The sequence below is a fragment of the Dipodomys merriami genome, unplaced genomic scaffold (assembly GCF_024711535.1).
Source record: "Dipodomys merriami isolate MVZ:Mamm:240054 unplaced genomic scaffold, mDipMer1.0.p SCAF_3, whole genome shotgun sequence".
Taxonomy (NCBI): Eukaryota; Metazoa; Chordata; class Mammalia; order Rodentia; family Heteromyidae; genus Dipodomys; species Dipodomys merriami.
Genome location: NW_027204492.1, coordinates 62271152 through 62291515, shown reverse-complemented (window position 1 = coordinate 62291515; position 20364 = coordinate 62271152). Strand labels below are relative to the sequence as shown.

The 20364-nt window shown below is 36.8% G+C and overlaps 1 protein-coding gene across 1 annotated transcript in view; it reads right to left on the bottom strand.

The window, feature by feature from the left end:
* Positions 1-20364, bottom strand: part of LOC138839820 (fibronectin type III domain containing protein 3C1-like) — an 89430-nt gene that overhangs the window by 64347 nt on the left and 4719 nt on the right. The window contains exons 2-4 of the mRNA XM_070039349.1: positions 6302-6412; positions 5707-5796; positions 5336-5411 (exon numbers count right to left, since the gene is read on the bottom strand). Coding sequence (XP_069895450.1) covers positions 5336-5411; positions 5707-5796; positions 6302-6373 — 238 coding nt within the window. The 5' untranslated portion in view covers positions 6374-6412. The remainder of the gene's footprint in view (positions 1-5335; positions 5412-5706; positions 5797-6301; positions 6413-20364) is intronic.

Genomic DNA, 20364 nt, shown 5'->3' with positions numbered 1-20364 from the left:
TCTCTCTCTCTCTCTCTCTCTCTCTCTCTCTCTCTCCCCCTAGTGTTGTAGGTGTGTCTATCTTGCTCTCTAGTTGTCTCTTTCTCTTTTTCCTTTTCTATGTATCTGTGTATCTATCTCTTTGTCTAGTTTTTTTCTGCTATGGGTATGCCTGTGTCTCTTCCTTTCTTTGTCTCTGTATCATAATATCCCTCTTTCAATCTCTATTTCTATTTTTCTATCTTTCTCATCTGTCTCTGCCTCACTTATCTATGTTTCTATCTGTGTATCTGTGTGTTGGTATGGTTCCCTGTCTATTTCTCCCTTTAGCTCTCTTTCTTGAAGTTTCTCACATTGTATTCACATTGTATTCTCCCATCCATCTTCCATCTATGTCTCTATCTCACATCTGTCTGTCTATCTATCTATCTATCTATCTATCTATCTATCTATCTATCTATCTATCTATCTATCTATCTATCTGTTGATCGACCTACCTCTTTCTTTTGTCCTAGGGTACCTATCTCTCATCTCTATATCTCATGTATCTATATAACTTTCTATCTATCCATTATCTGTTTATCTATATATTGATCTCTTCACTTATATATCTATGTACCTATGTATCTGTATAGCTATTAGTCTACCTACCTACCTCCTTTTCTCCCTCCCTCCCTCCCTCCCTATTTTTGTGCCCCTACTAGGTTACTTCTCTTTCTCTTTCTCTTTGTCATCTATCTCTCATCTAATTCTCTAGTTATCCATTTATCAATCTCTTTCTATTTGTCTATTTTGTTTTGCTACTGGGGTATCTCTATCTTTCTCCCTCTGTGTGTATTTCTCTAATAATCTCACCTATTATTTTTCTATATAATCTCAATTTCTCTTTATCTCTGTCTCTTGTCTATGTCATATCTATCTACAATAAGTATCTATCCATGTATGTATGTATGTATGTATGTATGTATGTATGTATGTATGTATGTATCTATCTATCTATCATATCCTATCCGTTTTGTCTTGGTACTGGGGTATCTTTGTCTATGCTGTTCTGAATGTATGTATTCATGTATACATGTATGTATGTATCTATCTGGTGTTGTTACTGGGATATCTATTTATCTTGACCTCTCTTTCTCTTTCTTTTTCTGTATCTGTATATCTATGTACCTACTTTTTGCTCATACTGTTCTATCTCTTACATTCTCTATTTTATTTGCCTCCCTATCCTTTTCTCCATTTCTCTTTAAATCTAGCTCTATTTCTTGAATTCTCTCAGCTATGACTCCATCTATGTATCTATTTTGTGCTGTTACTGGAGCCTCTGTCTCTCTATTTCTCCCTCTATCTTTGTCTCAATTTCTCTATCACTCTGTTTTCTTTATGTCTCTTATCTATCTTTGAGTCTGTCTCTATCTCTCAATCTTTCTATCTTTTGTGCTGTACCTATCTTTCTGTCTCTCAACTCTCTCATCTATCCTATCTATTTCTCATCTCACTATCTCATCTATCCTGTCTGTCTATTTTGTTCTGCGACTGGGGCATTTTTGTCTCTACCAACCTCTCTATGTTTCTATCTTTATATTTCGCTATATATTCACCTATCTCTCTGTATTTTTTCTTTCCCCATCTCTCTGTCTCTCATCTTCCTATCTTACATCTATGTCTCCAATACATATCTATGTATTTATGTATCTTTTTATCTATTTTGTGCTGGTACCTTAGTATCTCTCTGTCTCACTCTCTATTGCTCTTTATATTTCTGTCGTTTTCCACATAACGACTTGTACATCTCATTGTTGCAATGGATCCACCTGTATTCCTATTTAAACGATTTGTTTCCTTCCCCTCCACAAATTATACCAACATCAAATACAGTGAAAGCAGCGGTTATACCATGGGGGAGGGACATACAAAGCAACAAAGAAATAATCTTATAAATGTGTTAGAAACAATCACCTGAAAGAAAAAAAACATTTGAATATATATCATAGGGTTAATTTCTCTAACATCAACTTATCTGACCTTTTCTGCTTGACTCAGACACATACTAGTTATTGCAAATAAGGGAAACCATGGGACCTAAGTTTCTTTGGGCCTGGCTTACTTCACTTAATATAATTTTTTCTAAGTCTTTCCATTTACTAAGTTCTCTACCTATAAAAGAAATGAAAATCAAGACATCATTGAGATTCCACCTCACCCCAATTAGAATGACTATAATCAACAGATGCTGGAGGGGATATGGCCAAAAGGGAACCCTATCTCTATCTCTCAATTTCTATTACTCATCTCTCTCTCTCTGTCTATTTTTCCTTTCTCATCTATCTCTCATCTTTCTCACATCTATCTATATTGTTTTCTATTTCTGAATTGCTATTTATCTGTTTATCTCTATATTTCTCAATTTCTATCTGTATCTGTCTCAGTATATCTTTATCTACCTCTCTATCTCAATATCTCTATCTGTCTGTCTGTCTGTCTGTCTGTCTGTCTATCTATCTATTTATCTATCTATCATCTCTATCTTGCACTGGTACTGGGCAATCTCTATGTATAAATCTCTCTATCCATGTATTTTATGCTAGTACTTGGGTATCAGTTTCTGTTTTTTTTTTAAATCTCTATTTTGTATGACTACATATATCTATCTCTTTATCTCTATCATTCTATCACACTACCCTTTCTCTCTTTGTATTTCTTTATCCCTCAGGCTCTCTCTCTTATTCTCTCTCTCTTTTACTATCACTATCCTCTCTGTCATACTCTGTCTCTAGTGTTGGTACTGGGGTATCTCTTCCTTTCTCTCCTCTATCTATAACTATTTATCATCTATTCTCTGCATTTATCTTTCAATGCAAGTATGCATCTATCTATCTATCTATCTATCTATCTATCTATCTATCTATCTATCTATCTATCTGTCTGTCTGTCTGTCTGTCTGTCTGTCTGTCTGTCTGTCTGTCTGTCTGTCTGTCTGTCTGTCTGTCTATCATCAAATTTGTGCTGGTACTAAGGCATCACTCTCCAACACTGTCATCTCTCTCTCTCTCTCTCTCTCTCTCTCTCTCTCTCTCTCTCTGTCTCTCTCTCTAGTGCTGTTGTTGGTATATCTTATCTCTGTATTTTTTCTCTCTCCATCTGTTTATCTCTATTTCTTTCTATTACTCCATGTATCCTTTCTATCTTATCTGTCTTTCATCTCTCTTACCTATTTATCTGTCTTCTATTTATCTCTTTATCTCTGAATCTTAGTTTCTGTTTATGTCTTTATTTCTCTAGCTTTCTATAATATCTCTATCCTTCATTGATCTCTTACATCTATCTATGCCTCTCTCTACTTATCTCTATATAGTTCTCCATCTATTTATATATGTATGTGTATCATCTTGTGCTTGTACTGGGCTATCTTTCAATGTGTTTATCTCCTTCTCCATCTATCTATCTAATATCTAGCTTGTGCTGGTATTGTTGTATCTATCTTAGTTTCTATCTCTCTATTTCTCTATCTTTATCTATTTTGTGCAGGTACTGGGGTATCTATCTTGCTTTCTATCTCTTTATCTTGTGCTTCTGCTGTGGTATATCTCTATGTCTCTCTTTTGTTTATTTCTCTATAAATCAATCTCTGCAGTTCACTTTATCTTTTTATTTCTCTCTTTAACTCTCCCTCACATCTACCCATCCCTATATCTAGGTCTCCATCTATGTAACTATGTATCTATCTATTTTGTGCTGGTACTGAGGTCTTCATTACTTTCTATCTCTGTACCTATCAGTATTGCATACTATTTCTCTTATCTCTATCTCTTTTTATATGTTTTCTCCATCTCTATCTTTCTCTGTCTGTCTCTCTCACACACCTATTTCTTATCTGTCTATCCATCTATCTATGTCTCTATCTACTTTGTGCTGTATCTTTCCATCTCTCCATCTCTCTATTTCTTTGTGTTCATCTATCCATCTAGTGCTGGTACTGGTGTACTCCTGTGTGTGTGTGTGTGTGTGTGTGTGTGTGTGTGTGTGTGTGTGTGTGTGTGTGTGTGTGTGTGTGTGTGTGTATCTCTATCTCTCTCTTTCACCTATCATCTATTAATCTATTGTTTTTGTCTATCTGTGCATCTCTATCTCTTTATCTCTATTTCTCTCTATATATATCTTTTCCTATGTTTCTATATTTTCCATATTTCATCTGTGCATCTATGTATCTACCTATCTGTATCTCTCTGCCTACCTCTATGTGTCTCTCCTTATACTGGGGTATCACTTTTTCTCTATTGTTTATCTATCTTGTATGACTACATCTCTCTCTCTCACAAAATCTCTCTCTCTCTGGCTCTCTATCACTCTTTGTGTCACTATAATTCTCTATCTCACTCTTTCTGTTTCTTTTTAGTGTTGGTACTGGTGTATCTCTCATTTTGCTGTCTATTTCTCTCTGCCTCTATTTCTCTCTATATGTATATATGTATCTATTTTCTATCTATCTATGGAACAATTGATCAATGTAGTGCTGGTAGTACATCCCTTTCTCTCTCTTTATCTATGCCATATCTCTCTATTTCTATTACTCCATCTCTCTATATCTCTCTTTTTCATCTATCTCTCATCTATTCACTTATCTTTGATTTTCCTATCTCTGAATCTATATTCATGTCTCTGTTTATCTCTCTAGTTCTCTACCTTATCTCTCCTGGTGCCTGTCTTTCTACTTTTTATCTATATACTTAAGTTGATATATCTATTTATGCCTTTATTTCCCTATCTCTCTTCCTCTCTAAGTCTATGTATCTATTTCTTTATCTCTCTATATTTTTTCTTTACCTAGTGCTGTACTGTAGTATCTCTCTTTCACTTTCTATCTCTCTCTGTATCAATCTCTCTTACTATCTCTATTTTTCCTATTATTTTTCTCTATCTTTCTCTCTTGTATCAATCTATCCCTCATCTATGTCTCCATCTATTATCTATTTTATGCTTGTACTGAAGTCTCTCCTGTACTTTATCTTTCTATCTCTATCTCTCTTTATCCTTCTATCAATAGCATATGCTATTTCTCTATCTCCATCTATCTCTCCTATTTTCTCCATCTCTATCTCTATATGTCTCTCCCATCTATATCTGTATCTATGTATTGATCTATACTATCTATAGTATCTATCTATCTATCTGTATATCTATTTTATTTTTGAAGGTTTCTAGTAAGATTAGCAAGATGAGACCTTTTTGTTTATTGATTCCTATAAGGATTATGCTATTTTAAGAGTATTCAGTCTAACTCTAGTGGGTTTTACTAATTTCACACTAATATATTAACTCACTCTTTTGATGTAAAATAAGATACACTTTTACTGACCGTGAATATTTTGAATAGTTCCATCATCACCTTTTATGGTCAGAATCTCGCCAGGGTTAACTTGGACCAAAATAATCTAGAAATAAGAAATTCTTTAATGACATATTTTTGTTTTAGTTCATGAAAATATAAGTATTATCCTTTTGAGTAATATTTTGAACCATCAATAATGTGCAGTCAGATCAATGGGCATTTAGATATTCAAAATCTAAGAACAATTCTGCTCCACTCAAATAAAACTTTACAAGGTCATAGAAAAGAGGTGTATTGAGGTGAAAAGACCACTGTCTTATCTATCCCTCCCCACCAAAATAAAATTCCCTCAATACAAAAAATTTCATATCTAAAGATAGAATTAAAACATGTTTTACCCAGTATTGTGGACGAGAAGACCATCTATTATATCTCTTCGGATAAGTGACAATTTGTGGAGTGTTACTGGCATCCTGGTAACTCTCCATCTAGTAAAAAAAATTAATTTCAAATTTTGATTTCAGCATTTGTAGGGAATGTAAAAACATTTATATTTATATATTACTTAATATTAATTGTACAAAAATCATGAGCTTCATTGTGATACTTCCAACATCATCTTTGTAAAAGTATAATCTTTGTCCTTTTTAATTTCTAGAGAAGTTAGTGATCTTTTTTTTAAACCATACATATTGAGATAGGACTTCACCTGAGTAGATTAAAGGATTAAATTTGGAATCTGAACTCACTCTTAGTAACCACTCTAATATACAGAAGATATTGCTATTAACATTCAATAGTTTTAGCCTTTGCAAAATTGAACGCATAGCTGTGAACTTTAATTTACATTAGTCATTTTTTAAACAAACAGAAGAAGTTACTGTAAGTACTCATAAAATGATACACTTCCTAAACAGAAACTAATACTACATTCAAAAACATTTTTAACCAGTTTTAATGAAAGTGAGATAAAAAAAGCAAAACTACTCATACCTGCTGTGTGGGATTCATAAAGGGAGTTACAAGAGGCATGTAAGTAAAGGTGGAAACAAGTTGCGATTCCATCTTGTTTAAGGATATTGGCTTTCACAATAAGTAAAATATCTAAAAAGAAAATGAGACTTACAGATTAATTAAATGAAATCAGTCATGGTTTTAAATGATAAAACCTGACAAAATATTTCTGAGAAAAATGTATTTCAATTTTTCATTTTGCGACAAATTTTATGGCAGTATTTTATGGTATGTTTCAAAATAATCACTGATCTCAAATGGCAGAATATAAAGTTTGTAGTTTAGTCTTCATTTATGTGAAGACAAAGCCTAATTTCAAAGATAATTGTTCAGTTAAACAAGTCATTAGTTATTTGATCCACTCAGCCAAAGTTGAAAAACTTGATTTTTAATCTATGATGTTAATTACCAAGTTGTTTAGATAGCTATAAGAATTACGAAGTGCCTTTAAAAATAATAAGATCACTAGGGCACTGTGGTTTGTGCCTGTAATTCTAGCTACACGGGAGAGGATTGCAGTTCAAGAGAAGCCTGGACAATAAAGTTAGGTAGATCTCTTCTCAACCCAATGTTGGTTGCCAGTGGTGCCTACTTGTCATCCCAAATTACATTAGACGCTGAAACTGGGAGGTTTGGTTAGTACCATGGTTGATACTATGGCAACTGTCACAAAACTCTGAGATTCCATTTTCATAGGAGGGAAGATGAACACAGTGGCAAAGGTCTTTGATCCCAGTGGCCAAAGGAAGCTTAAAAGTAGGTGAATCTCTATTCAGGCAAGTGCCAGTGTTATCCTAAAAATAACCATTGAAAAACAGAGGTGGAGGGGTGGTTCAGTGGTATCACCTCCTCCCCTAGCAACCACCAGGCCCAGAGCTCCAACTGCCAGTACTGACCAAAACAACAAGAAAAAAAGGTTAAGATCATAGAAATTTACCTTAATTATCTCAGATACTAATTATGTTAACTCTTAGACACTAAACCAAACATCTTAAAGTTTGGTTAATATAGTTTAATATAGTTCCCATGTTAAAATATGGACGGCGCTGAGTGACAACATATTCTGTACCTCTCTAGTTGTCTGGATCTTGAACATCTTGACAAAAAATCAGAAGAAAAATGAATCTTTTGGCGGTCAAGAAGGAGAATACTTAAGAGCCAACTGCTTCAGTCAGGCCTTGAAATGAAATGCGCTGTTAGTGTAAAAGAATGTTCACTATGTCATAATTCCAGGAACAAACTGACATCACTTCCTGACCAAGCTTTTTTTTTAAATGTGGCCTTAGGAAGCTTTTTATTTGTGAATGCAGATTCTCATAAATGAAAGACTTGATTTTTTTAAAGAAAGAAAACTATTTGGAATGCTAAAAAATATGGAGTATATCTGGCAAGAAAAATATTTTTTCTTAGGTTATAGATATTGGAGAGAGTTACCAATTTAATGTTTTAAAATATTTATTCAATAGTGACAAGCACTTTATGATAATTTAAATCTCCCTTTTGTTACCATAGCACAGGTTTCATTCATGGAGAAAGACAATGCTTTCTAGTTCATTCTAATACTTGGATTGAGGAATATTGAAAACATAGCCTATAATGGCATTTAAAAAAGGAGCTTGGCCAAAAATCAGTCTTTCTGTCTCTGTCTGTTTCTCTTTCTCTCTCTGGTTCTTTCTATTGCTGACTCTTCTCTCTTTCTCTCTCTCCATTCTTCTCCTCTTTTCCTCTTCCTCTCCATTTTCTTCTTCTTCCTCCTCCTCCTCTCTCTCCTTTCCCATCCCTTAATATGTTATTTAATGATTGAATAAGATTGAATAAGATTAAATAAGGTTGATTACTTCAGCTCTACCTTTTCTCTAGTTATGTACCAGCCTAGGTCTAGAATTAATTCAATCTCAGATGACACCTATATGCCAACAGATTAACAGTGGACAGCCTAAGAGAGGTAACTACCCTTAAGTACAGATTGAGATGGTTTTTCTTTTGTTCTGAAACTAAAGCTAATTGTCATTAGATGCCCTAAAATATAAACTTTAAAAGATTTTTATCTCTTAACAGTTATAAGCAAGTAGGATTAAGTTCCCCTTTTAGTTTTTAGAGCACTTTATTTTTACCACTACCTAGGTGGCATAGAGAAAAAACATGGAAAACTTAATTACCTCGATCATTTCAAAATTAATTACTAAATTAATGGTTAGCTATTCAATTTCTTAAAGGCTATGACCAGTTGAATTTTTTAAAAAACACCAAAGTTTACAAATAAGATTAATATTACAATTACATTTTCATGATACATTTATCTTTTCTCGTATACATAATAAAGTACTGAATAAAGTCTAAAGGCCATAGAACTGAACTTTTACAAGTGTTATTATGGGCAAAGTTTGGAATAAAAGCCCTATAATGTACTTTTCTTATCTAGAACCTAATTTAACATCTGCTTGAACGACAGCTTTCATCTATTCTACAAAAGGAAGATAAATAACTATATAATGCAGAGCAATTTGACAATGGTTTGGTTGCCAAGGATTTTTTTCAATGTAGAGCATTTCTAGGGTGGCTTCATTAAGTGCCTCTATTCCAACATAATCTATTTTCCAGCTCATTAAGTAGGTCAATTAAGTATTCTATTAGGTGAAGTACCTTTTTCAATGCAGCCTTAATAATTTTGCTTTTCAGGCTTTTAAAATTTCCTGACAAAATCTTATAGAAGCTTCTGTTTTGGTATTGTATTCTCTTCATATATTTACCATTATTCTCCTGTTATTTTGTACTGTAGTTGGGCTATAAATGTAATGCTTTTACATGCCACAGCTCAAAATAAAGTGGCTCAAGAGAACAAGTATAAGACATAGAGTGGTATTTCTATAGCTAAAATTTAATGCCCCAAAATTCATCTTTTTTTTTTTTTGTCAGTTGTGGGGATTGAACTCTGAGCCTGGGTGCTATCCCTTAGCTCTTCAGCTCAAGGCGAGTGCTCTACCACTTGAGACACAGTGCCACTTCTTGTTTTCTGGTGGTTTAATGTATATAAGAGTCTATTGGGCTTTCCTTGCCAGGGCTAGCTTTGAACTGTGATCCTCAGATCTCAGCTTCCTGAGTAGCTAGGATTACACGCGTTGAGCCATCGATGGCCCCAAAATTCATCTTAATAAATTCTTTGTATGTGCACAAAAGTCATCAAGTCTAGCTAAAACAAGGAATTATAGAACACAAAAAATAATATTTACCTTAAAATAAGAAGTCTTACAAATTGGTGAGGAAAATTTCAAAATAGACATGCTTAGACTTCTTTAAGCTAAACCATGGGACTATAAACATTTAACTCCAATAAAAATGTATTAAAGGGAAAGGACTATCAGGGAGCACTCTATTTTGAGACTTTTTATAGTTTATTTAATGCAATAATATAAATATTAAAAGTTATTCTATAGTAAGAGAATAGAGATATGTAATTGGTTTAAAATAGATTTTTAAAAAAATCTATGTCTAGGCCCAGAGTTCAAGCCCCAGGACTGACCAAAAAAAAAAAAAAAGTGGTGAGTAGCCAGGCACTGGTGGCTCATGCTATAATCCTAGCTACTCAGGAGGCTGAGATCTGAGGACTGAGGTTCAAAGCCAGCCCGGGCCAAGAAAGTCCATGAGACTCTTATCTCCAATTTACCACCAGAAAAACCAGAAGTGGTGCTGTGGTTCAAGTGGTAGAGTGCTTGCCTTGAGCTGAAGAGCACAGGGACAGCCTCCAGGCCCAGAGTTCAAGCTCCACAACTGACAAAAAAAGTGGTGAATATATCTTAAATATTTAATTTGATTAAGAAGCAATGCTTATTTTTTTCAGAATTAAATTTATGTTAATGCTTCTACACCTTCATAATTTTTGTATTTCAATTCAGAATGCATTGTTCTGGCTCATAGCCTCATGTTTCTTGCTTAGTGCTCAAATGGAAGGTTCTCTCAAAGAAATTCCTTACAACAGGCATCTGAAAGTCCTATTCCAAAGTTACCAATAACTGTTGCTAAAACTGGAAATCAATTATTAATAAAAATCATTTCTGGAATATACTCTTGTCAACAAACTGTGGTGTAAATTTAACTTCTGGCTTGATAGAAAGCATATTCTGAAGCCGGAAGTGGCACTGTGGCTCAAGTGGTAGAGCATTAGCCTTGAGCTGAAGAGCCGAGGGACAGCACCCAGGCCCAGAGTTCAGGCCCCATGACCGGACCCCCCCCAAAAAAAAAAGAAAGAAAGAAAGCATATTCTGTACTCCCTTGACATCAATATTAATTATGTAAGACACTGAGAAGGCAAATTGAAATTTGGTGAAAGAAAACATGTCATCCTAATATTTTTATTATGTGTTATCTAAGAGATGGTGGAATTCTTTTTTTATAGCAGTAAGTCTGTGAGTCAAAAGACTTGAGGTCAAAGTCTTGGTTTATTCCTTATTAGGTAACTTTTATTTGGTTTGTATGTTAACATTGCTGAGAACACAGCAGGTGCTTTAGAAGTACTGAATAAATGATGAACATTTTTACCTGAAAATGTCCCATTTAAATAGGCAATTATTTGAAAATATTTTTATTTAATGAAGTGTATACTCAATATTCAAGGAAAGGAGAACATACTAAATAGTGAGTCTTAATATTGAAAGAAATCACTGTCTTGAAGATCATTGCTATTTCCTGGGTGCTGGTAGCTCACACCTATAACCTTAGCTATTTAGGAGGCTGAGAGATGAGGCTTACAGTTCTAAGCCAGCCAGGGCAGATAATTCCAAGACTCTTAAAAATTTTTTTTGAGCCAGGCACTCAGACTGATGTCTCATGCCTGTAATCCTAGCTACTCAGGAGGCTGAGATCTGAGGATCGCAGTTCAAAGCCAGCCCAGGCAGGACAATCTTGAGACTCTTATCTCAAGTTAACCACCAGAAAACCAGAAGTGGTGCTGTGGCTCAAGTGGTAGAGTGCTCATCTTGAGATGAAGAGCTCAGAGATAGCGCCCAGGCCCAGAGTTCAAACCCCACGATTGACAAAAAAAAAAAAAAAAAAAAAAATTAAAATGTCTTATTATCTTAAGTAGTTGTACCAGCAAAAAGCTAGAGGCTGAAGCACACTAGGTAGCGTCCCAGCTGTGATTGAAAAAGCCAATCAAGGAGCTGGGTACCAGTGGCTCACCCCTGTACTCAAGAGGCTGAGATCTGAGGATCACAGTTTGAAGCCAGCTCGGGCAGAAAAGGCCCCTTGAGACTCTTATCTCCAAATAACTACTCCAAACCAGAAGTGGTGTTGTGGCTTGAAGTGGTAGAACACTAGCCTTGAGCAAAAGAGCTCAGAGACAGAGCCCAGAACCTTAGTTCAAGCCCCATAACTAACAAAAAAAAGCACCCCCCCCCAAAAAAAACAATCAAGGGTAGAACGCCTTGAGTTCAAGCTCCTGTAGTACTGGCACACAAAAAAGATAATCATTGATAGTCTATAGGTGCTTATGGTGAATTGATTTATGCTTCAAAGTTAAAAGCAAAATATTCTGGGCTAGGGATGTAGGGATGTGATAGAACACTTGCTTAGCATATGCAAGGTCATGGGTTTGATCTCCAGTAATGCAAAAAAAAAAAAAAAAAAAACAAAACCAACCACTTTTACTTTAGAAATAGAATTAGGAGAGCTGGGAGTTGGCTTACACCTGTAATCCTGTAATCCTAGCTACTCAGGAGCCTGAGATCTGAGGACATGGTTCAAAGCCAGTCCAGGCAGAAAGGTCCCTGTGAGTCTCTTATCTCCAATTAACAACTCAAAACCAGAAGTGGTGCTGTGGCTCAAGTGATAAGATTGCTAGCCTTGAGCACACGGAGGCTCAGGGACAGCACCCAGGCCCTGAGTTCAAGCCCTGCAACTGACAAAAAATATTGGACCTAAAAACATCATGCAGGGCATTTATTATTTATTTAGTAATTTATAAATAGCTAATATCAGAGAAATCTATTTGGACCCAAAATAAAATTGCTTACTATTATAGTATTGATTGAAAGTAGATGTAATATTACTACAATGATGGGATCCAGATTATGGAAACAGGTTCTGAGTGAGGCTACTTGGGGATGATGCAAAATTATGTATATCTGTCGCTTTCCCCAAATAAAATTGCACAGGAGGTCAAATAATATCAGATGGAAGTTTTCTCCAGGCTTCTTACAGCTCAACCCTCAGTCTCTGTACCAAAATACTAGTTTAATTCTGAGGCTAAGCCTGAAGTATACATCCACTCAAATTTCATTAATAGAAAAATTACTTTTTTTTCTTTTGGCTAGGCTTCATGGCTCATACCTGTAATCCTAGCTGCTCGGGAAGCTAAGATCTGAGGATGCTAGTTTGGGGCAGGATCTTTTGTGAGATGCTTATCTCCTATCAACTATCACACACACAAAAAACCAAACCCAGAAATGGAGATATAGTTCAAGTGGTAGGGTATAGTCTTAGGTGAAAAAGCTAAGGGGCAGTCTCTGAGTTCAAACCTCGTACACACACACACAAAAGTATTAATATATTTACATGTATTTTTGAGATATAATGTGTTATTTTAATTTATGTACACATTGAGTAGTGATTAGCAATTTTCTAATTTGATGATTAGCAAATCCATCACCTTAAACTTTTATTTTTTATGATGAGTACACCCATATTCTTTTCCTCTATTCTGAAATATGTAATGTATTATTGCTAGTTACATTTATATATTTTCCTAAATGACTTCTCAGTATTTTAAGAGGCTTAATCAAAGAAAACTAATAGTAAAAGTAGTAGTAGTGTCAGGCGTCGGTGGCTCAAGCCTGTAATCCTAGCTACTCAGAAGGCTGAGATCTGAGGATCGCGGTTCAAAGCCAGCCCGGGCAGGAAACTCCGTGAGACTCTTATCTCCAATAAACTGCCAGAAAATCGGAAGTGGAGGGGGGGCGGGGGGAGGATGGGAATGGATGGGAAGGGGAAACAAAGGAGGAGGCTACAATGCTTGATAAGAAAAATAAAAAAATATTTTATAAAAAAAAAAAAAAGAAAATCGCAAGTGGCACTGTGGCTCAAGTGGTAGAGTACTAGCCTTGAGCTGAAGAGCTGAGGGACAGTGCCCAGTCACAGAATTCAAGCCCCATGACCAACAACAACAACAAAAAGTAGTAGTAGTAATAGCAATAATAACAGATAACATATACTATACTTTTAGCATATGCCTGGTAACTTTCTAAGTACTATTTATGTATCAACACATTTAATCCTTACAATCACCTATGAAGTATGCATCTTATTATATTGTTATTATATACTGAATATCTAATATGTGTTTAGCTTGCCCTTGGGATCACATGGCACATATGTAGGACACGTATAGCATTTTTCTTTTCCATCCACCATCTGCCCAGAAGGTTCTAAGGTAAATTTTCCTTTTTCATTTCAATGTCAAATATTTATTTCTATGCCACAGTTGCCTTAGCACAGTTTGTAAAAGAAAGAAATTCAAGAAGGGTCCCGGCTCATGCCTGTATTCTAGCTACTCAGGAGGTTGAGAACTGAGGATTAAGATGTTACGCCAGCCCAGCAGGAAAGCCAGTGAAACTCTTATCTTTACCTAAAAAGTCAAAGCGGAGCTGTGCTCAACTGATAGGGCATTAGTCTTGAGCAAAAAATCTCAGAGACAGTGCCCAGGTCCTGAGTTCAAGCCCTAGGACCAGTACAAAAAAAGAGAAAGGAATCAAAAAACTATTTTTGTCAAGATATATTTTGTGCATTACAAGAAGTAACTATCTTGGTGCCAGAATTACCATTTCTTTCACCTCATTTTAGTAAGCTGCATCAAGATATTTTCCTTGAATGTCATTTCATTTAGGATAGAAAAATATTCTCAGGGGAAAATGTTTGGATTTATTAAAATAAACATGGGATGATCTTTGTCAGTGAATATATCTAGAACATCTTTGTTTTGGTACATTCTATCACTACTATGTTCTTATTACTACTATGTAATAAACAAAATGCGCTAAAATGAACAACATTTAGAAATATACTGAACCTTAGTGCATGACAAATCTTTGGATGATTAGATAGCAGTTGAGTGCAGGGTTACAAACTTCACATTCAATACACATGCAACTCTTTTCTGTGACAGAAACATACTTTACTTAGTGGCTTAGTGTTTTTTTGCTTCAGGAGATAGTGCATATGACACTGCAATACAATCTGATAAAAGAGGCTATGGTTTCTTAACTAGTTTCTGCATTTGTGGGGCAAGAAGATGGCATTTACTCGTTTTTTGTGCTATAATGGGGCTTGAACTCAGGGCCTGGGCGCTGTCCCTTAGTTTTTTTGCTCAAGGTTAGTGCTCTACCTCTTAGAGCCACGGCACAACTTCTGGTTTTCTGGTGGTTAAATGGAGATAAGATTCTCACCAGCTATCCTTCCCCAGGCTGACTTCAAATTATGATCCTCAGATCTCAGCCTCTTGAGTAGCTAGGATTACTACCTAGGTGTGAGCCACTGGTGTTCCGCTGGCATTTACTGTATAATTTGAGATGCAACTTCATCTCTATTCTTTTATTTATTTATTATATTTTTTTTTTTGGTCCAGTCATGGGGCCTGAACTCTGGGCCTGGGCGCTGTCCCTCAGCTCTTCAGCTCAAGGCTAGCTCTCTACCATTTGAGCCACAGCGCCATTTCCTGCTTTTTTTCTTTTTTGCTTATGTGGTGCTGAGGAATCGAACCCAGGGCCTCATGCATGCAAGGCAAGCACTCTACCACCTAGCCACCTTCCCACCCCTTCATCTCTATTCTTATAGAAGAAGCCAGTTTTACACTCAATTCCTATCATCAGTCACCACACAAAGGACCCTATGGAAGTAACTGTGCAGTGTGAAGGTGGGCAGCACCAGAGGACAGTGTGGTAGTTGTGTACAGACTTAGTGAAAGGATGAGAGTTCTTTAAGTTTATGCACCTTTTAGTAAGCAATAATATACAGTTCTCTTTGTCATGTCAATGTTACAAGTGCATGCTTGGCTTGTTAACACTTCAGAAATCAAATTACAAAGGCAAAATTTTAGGCTGCAGTGGATTACTTGGCTACATATATAATTGTTAAAAATATGAACTGTGTCTTTGTTGCTTTGTATGTCCCTCCCCCACAGTGTAACCCCCACTTTCACTATATTTGATGTCAGTATAACATGTGGAGGAGATGGGGACAAACAAGTCGTTTAAGGATTCAGGGGGACCTGTTGCAACAATGAGAAGTACAAAATGTCATGTCAAAACCAGCTTTACAATTTCGGTGGGGGGGGGGGAGGGGGGTATAATTGGGTGGGGGGAGGGCGGTAAAATTGGGTGGGGGGAGGGGGGAGGCGGGGAAGGGAAGTGAAGGGTAAACAAAGGAGGAGGCTGCAATGCTTGGTAAGAAATGTATGCATTATCCTGCCCATGTAATTGTAACCCCTCTGTACAGTATGTTCTCAAATAAAATAAAATACAATTTAAAAAAAAAAATATGAACTGTGCTGGGCACTGGTGGCTCACGCCTGTAATCCTAGCTACTCAGGAGGCTGAGATCTGAGGATCGCGGTTCAAAGCCAGCCCGGGCAGGAGAGACCTTGAGACTCCTATCTCCAATAAACCACCAGAAAACCGGTAGTGGCGCTGTAGCTCAAGTGGTAGAGCGCTCGCCTTGATTTGAGCTGAAGAGCTGAGGGACAGCAGCCAGGCCCAGAGTTCAAGCCCCACGACCGACCAAAAAAAAAAAAATATGAATAGCTATGCCTCTAATTCTAGCTACCCAGAAGAGATCTGGGGATTGTGGATTGAAGCCAGCTCAAGTAGGAAAGTCCATGAATCTCTTAATCTCCTATTAACCACCAAAAAGCTGGAAGCTGAGGAGTGGTAGAGCTCCAAGCATGAGTTCAAGCCGCAGGACCAGCAGAAAAAATATAAATAGACTTTTTTGTTGTTATTGTGTTCAGAAGGAACCAGTTGTAAAAAAAAAAAAAGATAGCTTTTTCTTTTGAGGAAGGCTATTTAGGAATTTTGTCCTCCTATCCCATCCCCAGTCCTAGGGAGTTGAACCCAAGGACTTGTGCATATTAGGCAAGCATTCTACCCCAGCTCAGAAGAAGAGCACTTATGGATGAAACAAATAAAATATGCTATAGGTATTTCCTGACATCTGACTCCTACTCTGCCTACCCCTATTCTAACATTTAAACATGATATTATCATCTGATGACCAGAACAGAAGATTAACTTAAGGTCATTTTTTTTCCAATTCATCTCCTATTTATTTTTGCCAGTCCTGGGGCTTGAACTCAGGCCCTGAACATTTTCCCTGAACCTCTTTGCTCTCAAGGCTAGCACTCTGCCACTTGAGCCATGGTGCAACTTCCAGCTTCTTCTGAGTAGTTCATTGGAGAGAAGAGTTTCGTAGACTTTTCTGCCCAGGCTGGCTTCAAACCGTGATCCTCAGATCTCAGCCTCCTAGAGTAGCTAGGATTACAGGTGTAAGCTCCTGGCACCCAGCTTATATATTTTTTTTATTGTGAAAATACTGTACAGAGGGGTTACAATTACTCAGGCAAGATAATGAATACATTTCTTATCAAGCATTATAGCCTCCTCCTTTGTTTCCCCTTCCCATCCCTTCCCATCCTCCCCCCCACCCAATCTTTCCCGCTCCCCGCCCCCCTCCCCCCCAGATTCTCCCCCCCAACCAAAGTTGTAAAGTTCGTTTTCGACATAACGACTTGTACATCTCATTGTTGCAATGGGTCCACCAGTATCCCTATTTAAATGATTTGTTTTTCCCCTTCCCCTCCACAAATTATACCGACATCAAATACAGTGTTCCTACATCAACAAATTGGAGAGATCTGAAACCAACAATTTAATGAGACATCTGAACCTCCTTGACAAAGAGCAGCAAGATAAACCCCAATCCAGTAGATGGAAATAAATAATTAAAATTAAATCAGAATTAAATGAATTAGAATCCAAAAAAAACTACAGAAAGAATCAACAAAACAAAGAGTTGGTTCTTCGAAAAAATTAACAAAATTGACAGACTCTTAGCAAATCCTATCAGAAAAAGAAGAGAACACCCCCCCAAATATATTTACTTTTATATTTTAAGTTAATTCTATCTACTACAGACAAAAAAAAATTCTCAGTGTAATTTTCACCCTTTAGCTTTCAATTCATGTATAATTTCCCTTAAAAAAAAAAAACATGTTTAACCTGTGAGGCTAATGATGGAAACAAAATTACTGTCATCCAGTAATAAGGAGTAGTGCTGATAATAAATAAAAAACACAGTATTAAGTTTACAAATAAAATTTTATGTCGCTGATAAATGCCATCTATTTGTTTGCTTACAAGTTTTTTATGAAAACGTTTCTAGATATTAGTCTTTTATTTATTTATTTTTGTGTAGGTTCTGGGCCTTGAACTCAAGGTCTGGGAGCTGTCCTTGGTGTTTTTCCCCCCTCAAAGCTAGCACTCTATCACCTGAGCCACAGCTTCAATTCTGACTTTTTGGATGGTTAATTGAAGATGAATCTCACTGACTTTCATGTCCAGGCTGGCTTTGAACTGTGATCTTCAGATTTTACAGGAGTGAGCCAGTCCTGGGGCTTCACCTCAGTACCTGGGACACTGCCCCTGAGCTCTTTTGCTTAATGCTAGTGCTCTACCACTTTAAGCTCCAGCTCTGCTTCTGGTGTTCTGGTGTTTGATTGGAGATCAGAGTCTCACAGGGACTTATCTGCCTTGGCTGAATTCAAACTGTGATGATCAGATCTCAGCCTCCTGAGTAGCTAGGATTATAGATGTGAGCCACTGGTGCCTAGCTTCCTTTTCAGTGGTTAATTGGAGCTAAGAGTCTCATGGACTTTCCTGCCTGGGCTGGCTTTGAATCTTGATCCTCGGATCTCAGCTTCCTGAGTAGTTAGGATTACAGAAATAAGCCACCCATGCCTGGCTTAATAATCTTTTAAGTTCAGAAGCCAAGAAATATAAATCTGAATTCTCTTGTTTTGACCCTCTGTATTATCATATAGAACACAGTCATTGCTCTGAATTTTAAATTACCTTTCATAAAACTGGACGGCTACTGATAACTGTCCTCTTTGCTTCAGTTGTTATGCTCCCTACTTCAAATAAGGAGTTCTGCGGCCCTGCAATTATCCTCACAAAAATATGTACCACTGTCACAACTGGGACAAATAGCAGGATTCAGGGATTGTAAAAAATCAATTACAACACACAGACACACAGACACAGACACACAGACACACAGACACACACACACACACACACACACACACACACACACTCACACGAACTAAATATTGATTTTACTCCAGCCACTCAAACTTGGGAGTTTTTGTACAGAAAATAATGGATGTGGAGCTGGCCACAGGGGCTCAGGCCTGTAATTCTTGTTATTCAAGAGGCTGAGATTTGAGAATTAAGGTTTGAAGCTAGCTAAGACTGACACATTTGAAGGTGGCACTTTTTTTTTGTTGGTTGTGGGGCTTGAACTCTGGGCCTGGGTGCTGTCCCTTAGCAATTCAGCTCAAGGATAGCACTCTACCACTTGAGCCACAGTGCCACTTCCAGACACATTTGAGATACTCTTTTTTTTTTATTGTGAAAATACTGTACAGAGGGATTACAATTACATGGGCAAGACAATGAGTACATTTCTTATCAAGCATTGTAGCCTCCTCCTTTGTTTCCCCTTCCCATCCCTTCCCATCCTCCCCCTGCCCCCCCAACCCAATCCTCCCCACTCCCTCTCTCCCCTCTGCCCCCCCACACCAAAGTTGCAAAGTTCGTTTTCGACATAACGACTTGTTCATCTCATTGTTGCAATGGGTCCACCTGTATCCCTATTTAAACGATTTGTTTTTCCACTTCCCCTCCACAAATTATACTGACATCAAATACAGTGAAAGCAGGGGTTATACTGTGGGGGAGGGACATACAAAGCAACAAAGAAATAATCTTATAAATGCGTTAGAAACAATCACATGAAAGAAAAAAAAACATTTGAATACATATCTTAGGGTTCATTTCCCTAACATCACCTTATCTGACCTTTTCTGCTTGACTCAGACATATACTAGATATTGCAAATAAGGGAAACCATGGGACCTATGTTTCTTTGGGCCTGGCTTACTTCACTTAATATAATTTTTCCAAGCCTTTCCATTTCCTAACAAATGAGGCAATGTCATTCTTTCTGATGGAGGCATAGAATTCCATTGTGTATATATACCACATGTTCTTGATCCATTCATCTACTGAGGGACATCTGGGTTGGTTCCATATCTTAGGAAAGCAACTCCATTCGTAATAACCCCACAAAAAATAAAATACCTAGGAATTAACTTAACCAAAGAAGTGAAGGACCTCTATGATGAAAACTTGAAAAAGGAAATCAAAACAGAACTTAGAAAGTGGCAAAAACTCCTATGCTCCTGGATTGGAAAGATCAACATCGTGAAAATGGCAATACTTCCCAAGGCTATCTACAAATTCAATGCAATACCTATCAAAAGTCCAACCTCATTCTTCAAGGAAATAGAAGAGGCAATCCAAAATTTCATATGGAACAATCAAAGACCCCAAATAGCAAATACAATCCTCAACAGAAAGAACAGTGCTGGAGGAATATCAATACCAAATTTCAAACTCTACTATAAAGCCATAGTAATCAAAACAGCTTGGTACTGGCACAAGAACAGACCTCAGGACCAATGGAATAGAATTAAAAACCCAGAAATGAACCTACAGACCTATAGCCATCTAATCTTCGATAAGGGAGCTAAAAATAGAATGGAAGAAAGAGCCTCTTCAGTAAATGGTGCTGGCAAAATTGGTTAACTACTTGTAGAAAACTAAAGCTAGATCATTTCAGATACTCTTATCTGCCAATTAACCAGCAAAAAGCCAGAAGCAGAGATGTGGTTCAAATGGTAGAGTGCTAGGTTTGAGTAAAAAGTCTGAAAGCAC